Below are 9,352 nucleotides of genomic sequence, written 5' to 3' on the forward strand. Positions count from 1 at the left end.
TTGCTTATTTAAAGTGGAGAATCTTCAATAAAATTTGAATCAGAATACGGATGCTGGCAAACTGAGTGTTGTGGTGGTCAAATTTATGAGAGATTTTATTATGTTGAGATTGGAGGGGAGGGGTGATTGTCTGTTGTAGAAAAAAAATGTATAAGAAAGAAGGAGAGATGGGGGAGGGGGAGAGGAGGGTCAATCACCAGGTCATAAATTAAATATTATCGATGAAATTATTTTGTTAATAACTCCGTCAGTCATTTAGTTAGTAAAAATACCACGTCACCGTATGATTTTTCTTTTTAGAATCCCACTGTAATACCCTTTGTAATTTCTTTGGTATATACCGAGAGAATTTTTTCGTCGGCATATTTACGAACGCACTTTACTGTCAAGTTAATTCTGTTGGTAATATCGTCTATAAAAGTTACACATCATTGTATTGTTTGACCTTTTCTTTCATTTCTTATTTTCCCACTGCAATTCCCTTGGTATATACTGAAAGAATTTTTCTGTTAATATTTACTAATGGATACAAGGATGAAAAATTCTATCGATTAAGATCATAATAATATATCAACAAGAAAATTTTATTGGTCTTTTCATTTATATTTATCAACTTTTTAATATTGACTGCATTTCAAGTTGCCCACTTCTTGGTTTATGTTTTTCTTTCACTATGAAGACTGTAATCTCTACTTGAATGATTTACACGGGATTTATATAAATGAATTTTTTTTTCTCCTTAATGAGTTGTTCTTAACCTTATTGCTGTGGTGAGCTCGGTCTCCAACTTAATGACTACACAAATTAGCTCTCAGAAAATGTTGAAATATCTTCCTCTTGATTCGAAGACTTCACCGTGATGACTACGATACCAATAAAGATCGAGAATTGAAAGCATAGGGAAAGATTGTCTGGTAGTTGATGATCTTAGTAATCTATTGTATTCATAGCTTTTATGGACAAATAAGATATATATGGTGCCAAAACTAGGGCGATTTCTTACTATGTTTTTAAAAAAGATGATCAGCTAGCGTTGGAATTTGTAACTGCTGCTGCAAATATTTGTTTTAAAAAAGCATTTTTTTTTATAAAGGTAACTAAAATGATTTTTTAGCTAAAATTTAAGCTGCAAAATAAGAAGCATGAATTGGATGCTCTAAGAGCATCCATACCCTTGCAGAGTTGTAGCTGTAATGGTCTCTCTAAATGTAATTTTCACAATGTGAAATTGACTTGTTAGTTGTTTAATTTTTTTTTATTAACGTGGGTGTCTGAAATAGCTTGCATGCACCTCAACTTATTCCACAGGTCCTGAAGTTAACGACCATGTAAGCTTCCAGTAGCTATCATATTAACAACCACAAGACTCGAACTTGAGACCATAGGGGAACAAATTCCTTAATCCCAAACTCTTACCACTATACCACCTACTAGATGGTTATTAGTTGTTCAATTATTTTAATTGTTTTAGTAATAGTAAAATAAATAAATGTGATAAATATAAGGTAAATTTAATAAAATAATTTTCACAAGAGATGGCAAATTTTGATGGGTGTTTTAGAATTTAAATAGAGGGGTTTCTTGTTATCCCTGGCTCTCAAGAGCTTCACATTCTAGACTTTGAAAACAAAACAAAGCAGGTCTTTTTTTATTTTATTTATTTAATAATTGTAAGTTCTAGAACCTTAACAATTAACACAGAGATTAGAATTTAATTCTCTTTCGAACTTTACAGTTAAAAGATTAATTTCCAGTCTGAACTTTGGAGATGAAGACTTGTGGTTTTTTGGGTCATACACGCTGCGCAAGAGAGACTCCGTGGCTACAGGGATGGCTAACTGGAAACTTCTTGCTTGTAAATCAACCATAGCCGCCTTCGATGCATCTTCGAAGAAGACTGCTGACTTTTCTTTCAAGCTGACTGTTCCTATTGGGTAATTGACATGTGTCACAAATGCTGTCCTTGGACGGGAGCAACGCACCAAAATTGCATCACTGCAGGCTGGACACGTGCAGATGATTCTCTCATAGATTAAATATTCGTTGGCCAGTCAAATTTTGCCATGTATTTTTTACTTTTTTAGAGGGCAGTGAATTCCCGGCCCTCGGTTCAGGGCTGAGCCGTATTGTGATCCAGGTCAGGCAAAATTTCTAATTACCGTTACATGCTCAATCTTGCCAGGGAATGGCCTCTAGTATGGAAATTGTTTGATTAAAACTAAAATTAATTTCCGAATTTACAATTGCTTTCCGATTGGCCCCTAGTAGTTAGTCACAAAAGGATTAGTTACAAGCATTTTAAGTAATTTCAACAATTCTTTACAAAAAAGCAAAATGCATACAATTAATAATATATAAAACTCTAAATTCTATGACTGTCGAGTCTTGTGGTGTGGGAAGAACCTATAAAACATATAAAATATAATAATATTTATTCATAGAAAAATTATTAGGCTCATCTTAGACAATTCAACATCCCCTTTTTGCCATGCATATTATATGATATTCTCAATTTAATCCTTTTTCTTTTATCTTTTTTTCAATCCACATATGGTCACATATTATTTATTTCTTACATACTCATCCAAATCTTATTCATTCATTTCATTGTTTTAACTAGAACATTTCCTCCCTCTTTCCTCATTTATGAAAAGTACACATGAATTAATATGTTTTCTTTATTTCAAACAATAATTCACATTTATCGATCCACATTCATATTAAATTTGTTTTAATCACTAGTATTTGTTCATGATGATAGACCTCACGTTCATTAGTCTTCGTCCACGACGACATACTTCACATTCATTAGTCTTTGTCCATGACGACAAACTTCACATTCATTATTATTATTCCTTTATGTGTTATTCATTTATTCTTTTTTTTTTTGGGTTTACATTCTCCCTTTCTAATAAGATTTTGTCCTTGAAATTTAATTTCTTACTTATCTCAGAAAACATGCTTAGATACTTTTTTCTTATCTCCGACTCACTTTCCCATGTGTCTTCTTTCATTTAAGAATGATCATCTCCCTGCATCCCTAGGTATATAAAAATCTTTTAAGAGCCTATTATATTTTTATTAAGATTAATATTGTGTAAGTGATATTTATCTCTCATTAATATTATGTACGAGATATTTATCCTTCATTAATGCTATCAAGAGGAGATGGCGTTCCAACCCATCCATTCAAGCAACATGACAAAGCTTATAAGCTATAGATAATCTATGAACCATCGTAGGTGAAGGGTTCATATTTTTCCTATTCTCTAAGCATTTATACTTATTTTCAGAGCATTTATCATACACAACTAAGAACAAACACTCTTGGTTTTAGAGTTTAAAACTCATTCTCTCATTTATTGCAATCACTTATTAAAAGTCAATGACTTTATCATTAGGGAGTCCATAAATCCCACAAAAATGGATTGTTTTAACCATCAATTTCATGAATTCTGGAGAATGAAATATTATAGGTCAGGTCTTCTATTATTAACCATCAATTTCATGAATTCTAGAGAATGAAATATTGATATAAACATGTGATCATCCTCTATCCAAACATTCAAAAAGTGATCAAATCTAGCACATACGAGTTTTTGAGACAAGAGATCGAATAAAGAAGAATAATTATTGTTCATGAGTTATAATATGGCTAAAAAGTTTGATAAACCCTATAGACCAAGGTTGTCAATTTCATTTTGTTCTGTCCAGAATGGTCGATATATCCCGTTCTGGTTGAAAAAACAAAACAAATTGAAATAGATTTCATTTCATTTAGAATCTCAGCCTTTTTTTGGAAATTTGACCTAAATTCCACTCGGAATATTCCAATCCCATTTTGGCCAAATAATGTTCCTTTTTCTTTCTTTTTAAACAAATCTATGTTTTGTTTTCTCTAATTTTATCATTTAACACTTGGTTTATTCTTTATTAGACTTTATAATTTATTGATGCTTGTTTTTTTTATTGTTATCGCAGTCTCATGATCCATGTCACGAGTTTGACGAGTTAACTTAGTTGACTAGAGTTTTTTTTTTAGTTTCATCGTTCAACATCTTCAATATTTGGTTGATTATGAATTAATCATTATCATTTGTTTCGTATTTTTTCTATGAAATTATCATAGTCTCATAACCCGAGTCATGACTTTCGCAAGTTAATCCGGGTAGACTTAGGTCATTTTATTGTGTCATTTTTAGATTGAATTTTTTTCAATTTCATCATTAAACAATGGATTTATTGTGAATTGAGCTTCATATTTTTTTTTAATTTGGGTTTATCATGGCCTTATGACCCAAATTGCGGATTTGAAATGTTAACTCAGGTTGACTTGGGTCGATCCAATATGTTTTCATCTCAATATTTTTTTTAAAAAAATGTCGTCTTGAATTCACTCTCAGATTTAACAATGTTACCGATGAAAATTTCTGCAGGTATTTTTACACTTACATTTTGCCGATACGTTTTTTATCGATGGAATCACAGACGACAATCGTCCATTGAAAAAACTCTCATTAATAATTTATTATTTGTCCATGAGTCTGTTAGTAATAAATTAACCGATGGGGTCACCGACAGACAAATTATACAAAAAAATTACCCGTCGTGATATTCGTCGATAAATTTAACATATCATCGACATGAAAACTGTATGTAATTTTATCGGTATTTTATTCTTTCATCAGTGTATCCATTGGTAAATCACCATATGTAATTTCATTGGTATTTTAATTTTTCCGTCAGTATATCCATGGTTAAATTTTTATATGTAATTTCATCGGTGAATAGATAGTAGTAGTGACATTTGCAGTAATTATTTTCTAACTCTCTTGAATATATCGACGAACTGGGTTCGTCGGTAACACCCTCTGTACTTTATTAAAAATATTTTTAAAAATATATATTGAGCAAAAGAAGAAAAATACTTCAAATAAATTAAAATAATATAAAAATTTAATATTTATTATAAATTTAAATATTTGTACGGTCAAATATAATAAATCTAAAATAGAGGCGATGCTGGAGGAAGAAGAGGAAGCTGATCAATTAGATGGTGCACATGAACCACTCATCTGTGATCTCATCTTCATTATCATTCGGCGGAGTTCTTCATAATCAATAATGAGTTGTTCATGTTTTTCATTAAGATGGATCGTCCAATCATGTACTCGTTGGTCTAACATCGCCATGAATTTTGGAGTTTGAGTGCTCAGAATCGATTACGAGCATTTAACTAGAAAAACACTATGAGTTGTCTACAAGTTCTCGGCTGTAGTGTTAGAGAGTCCGTACACCCGATTTCTATCAAGTTCACCAGATGATCGTACCTCCAACCACAAATCCGGATCGAGATCATCTCCATTATCATTCGGTGGAGTTCTTCATAATCAATAGTGAGTTGTTCATATTTTTCATTAAGATGGGTCTTCCGATCATGTACTCGTTGGTCTAACATCGCCATGGATTTCGGAGTTTGAATGCTCGGAATCGATTACGAGCATTTAACTGGTAAAAAACTACGGGTTGTCTACAAGTTCTCGGCTGTAGTGTTAGAGAATCCGTACACCTGATTTCCATCAAGTTCACTAGACGATCCTACCTTCAACCACAAATCCGGATGGATCGAAGGATAGTCCACGTATCTCTCCTTCAACCTCTTGTTATATGTATCCTGTAAAGAAAAAATATATTCATCAAATTCATAAAAATATTAACTTAAAAAAATAATTGAAAACCAACATAACACAACGTGTTGAGCTCGGCTATTCACGAATTGTTGCACTCTTTTTTTACGGTCATCACTTTGCACATGTATTTTAACAAAAAGTTCAATCGGGCTTGGCTCGTGTTGAAGAACCATAATGTGCAAGATAAAAAATGTTAACAAATATATTTATAAAAAACAACAAATAAAAAATAAATATAATAAAAGAAATTATACCATCCACTACACATGCAAAGCAAACAAAACAACAACATGTCATGTACTTTACATCATTATCAATTAACAAATTATCGAAAGATTACGTTAATAAAAAATTGGAGTTAATTTTCCTTTTTTTTTTTTATAGTTGAACTCTTTAAAGAAATAAAAGATAAAAAGTGACGCATTGTGCAATAGAAGTTATGTTTTAAGATATTTTTTAAAAAATATTAAAAATATAATTTTATAATTTATTTTTGATATTAAAATATTAAAATAATTTAAAAATATTGAAAAAATAATTTAAAAGAAAAAAATTTAATAGAAAAAAAAGATTAAAACAATAACAAAACGTCAAATGAATAGTGAATATTGATATGTGATCACAAAAGAAGCTCATCAAAGATAGTGATATGTGATTTGACGTTAATGGAGAACAAGCAGTGTTTTTAATTTCTTAACATTAGTTTATGTAACCCTTCATTAGTTAGTTAATTATAAAATAAATAAGTGAATTAAATTAGTGTAATCCGAGTCGTCGTTCATTGAGCCTATGGAATTAATTCATGGTCAAGACAAATTGAGAAATTTGACACGGTAAACTACACGAAGATTTCTGCATGCTTACAAGTCCATTAATTAATTAATTAATTAATTAGGCATCCACCCCAACACGTTGTTGCTAAGTCTCCACATACGAATTTGGACGCATGACCAGTAAGAATTGAGAGGTTCATTGACTAATAAATTAAGGAAAGACAGCAAGAAATTGCAAAATAAATAAAAATAAATAAATAAAGTAAAAGCGAGCTAAGGCTTCTCATGGGCTCGAAGGAGAGAATCAAGCAATTGGTAACCTGCCCACTTTAACGCGTTCCAAAAATATAGCTAGGTTTACGCGTCATTTCAAGAGACAAATGCAAATATTTCAAGCAAGGAAAGCACCTCCATGCCGGTTTGCATTTCTCTATATAAGCCACAATCATACCATTACCAAAACACTAAATATCCTCCTCTATTCACCCTCTCCTCACAAAACCTTCTTGGTTTTAAGAGATCATCATCATCCCAGGAAAGAATCCCATCTCTCAAGCTTAATTAGCACGATAACAGTTTGGTCTTATCAATGGCTTCATTCAAATTCTCCTTTGTTCTCTTTCTCTCTTCTCTCCTCCTCCATGCAGCTTCAGGTAATTATATTAGATCATGCAGCACGTATATATTCTTGTTAGGGATTTGTTTTAATGAGTTCTCTTAAAAAGGGGTGGTTTTGTTTTGAATTGGCAGCTGAAATTGTATGCGAGGAATTGCCAAATGACATTTGTGCCTTCACCATCTCATCATCTGGCAAGAGGTGCTTGTTGGAGACATATGCAACGAAGAATGATGCCGTTGAGTACCAGTGCCGGACATCCGAGGTGGTGGTTGAGAAAATGGCTGATTACATAGAGACTGATGCTTGTGTCAAGGCTTGTGGGGTTGACAGGAACTCCGTTGGTATTTCTTCTGATGCACTCCTTGAGCCTCAATTCACCGCCAAGCTTTGCTCTCCTGCTTGTTACCAGAATTGCCCCAACATTGTTGACCTTTACTTCAATCTGGCTGCTGGGGAAGGTAAGACCTTAATTACAATCAATGCATGTATTTAATTCGACAATTTTGTTTTTTTACAAGGAATATTTTTGGCTCATATTAAAAAAAGGGAATAGTGCTAAAATTCTAGTTGGGGGGTTCTGAAAAAATTGGTGAATGTTTCTTTTTCTTTCCCTTTTCTTTTTTGGGTTTTCCCCCCTCTCATTTTGATAAGATTTTTAATTGAATTGGTGAGAGAAAAAAAAAAAAACAAAAAAGAGAAGATTTTAGGTTGGGTTTGATAGCAATAAGCATAGACAGCATGTTAATTCGTGATGTGTTTTTTTATTTTTTCTTTAAAAAAATATTTTTTTAAAAAATTGAATTTTTAAAATTTTTTATTTACTTTAAATTAATTTTTTAATATACTCAAATTATTTTGATGTAATGATGTTAAAAATAAATTTTAAAAAATAAAAAATTATTGTAATATATATTCAAGCAAAAAATACTTTGCATCTAGTATAAAATTTTTTATTTTAATATTAAAAATAAATTTTAAAAAATAAAAAAATATTATTTTAATACATATCTAAAAAACATACTTTAAAAACTTACCTAAATACAAAACATACTATAATAGAACAGACCAGCAACATGGGTTTTCTTCGTAAATCCGTCTTGTCTGAATGCTTCCCTTTCATGTTCTGCTCTAAACATTCCTTTTCAACCAACCAAGGCATTTTGGTGGCTTCACCTTGAATCAAAGAATTGCCTTTCCCAGTGATCAAAGAATCATACGCCCTTGTGTAAATTAAGGCAACCATGGCTAAAAATTGTGTACTGACTTTGACTTTATTATAGCAGTGATCATTATTCCCACAAATGGCTCTTTTGTCTCTCAATAACGTCTCTTGACTCACGCAGGTGCATTTTTGCCTGACCTCTGTGATGCCGCGCGCTACAACCCTCACCGGTCCATGATTCAGCTCATGAGCTCCGGTGCAACCCCTGGACCTGCTGCTTCCGAATTAGCATCCACAGTCTCCGCCCCTGCTCCCGCTCCCATGTAATCGAGCATATATATATATATATATGGTGGCTTCAACATGATTTTCTTATGAAAAATACAATACATTGAATTATAAGTAAATAATTATTTTATATCTAGTAAAATAGAATGCCCAGGAGAGTTCGGCCACTCTTATCTCTCCCCGGGGCTACACTTTGTGTTTTTGGGGCTACACTTTGTTGTACTCGGTTTTTTGGTCGAGGATTGTTTTATGAGGACTATACATACCATTGTTGAGTGTCGTGCATACAGAATTTGTGTTCCTTTCTTTATTTGATGAAATAATACAATTGATTAATTTTTATGTGTTTTTTTAAGACATTTAATTTAAAGGTAAAAAATAATCTAAGATCATGTCTGTGTTTGGTTAATTATATCTCATATATATATATAAAAGACTATCATTTTTTATTTATTTAGAAACATAAACAAGTTGCATATGCAAAAATATATGATTTCAAGTCGATTTTTAACGTGAAAATAATAATAATAATGTTAAGATTATGTTTCTAAATATCTTACACTACCACCCTTTTTATTTTAAATGTTTTTATTAATCTTATCTTAACATATTAATGTTGTTGCTAATAACAAAAGATTTTTGTTTTTATACAATTGTCATGTAAATAAGCTAATTTATATAAAATATAAGAGGATAAAATTTGCTACAAATCAAATTAATATCTTCAAAGTAACATAAAACTAAAAAAAATAAAAAAGATTAATATTTAAATAAAAATAATTAATGGAAAGAGGTGAATGTTTTTTAAAAATACAAAAAT

At 31.4% G+C, this 9,352-nt stretch overlaps 1 protein-coding gene across 1 annotated transcript; it reads left to right on the top strand.

Moving 5' to 3' along the window:
* Positions 1–6,856: 6,856 nt before the first annotated feature.
* On the top strand, positions 6,857–8,874 carry LOC133677054 (uncharacterized). Its single transcript, XM_062098896.1, has 3 exons — positions 6,857–7,116; positions 7,214–7,540; positions 8,426–8,874. Exons 1-3 carry the CDS (start codon positions 7,053–7,055, stop codon positions 8,569–8,571), a joined length of 537 nt encoding a protein of 178 aa, XP_061954880.1. The 5' UTR covers positions 6,857–7,052; the 3' UTR covers positions 8,572–8,874.
* The last annotated feature ends 478 nt before the right edge of the window (positions 8,875–9,352 follow it).

This window comes from Populus nigra, chromosome 17 (assembly GCF_951802175.1).
Source record: "Populus nigra chromosome 17, ddPopNigr1.1, whole genome shotgun sequence".
NCBI lineage: Eukaryota > Viridiplantae > Streptophyta > Magnoliopsida > Malpighiales > Salicaceae > Populus > Populus nigra.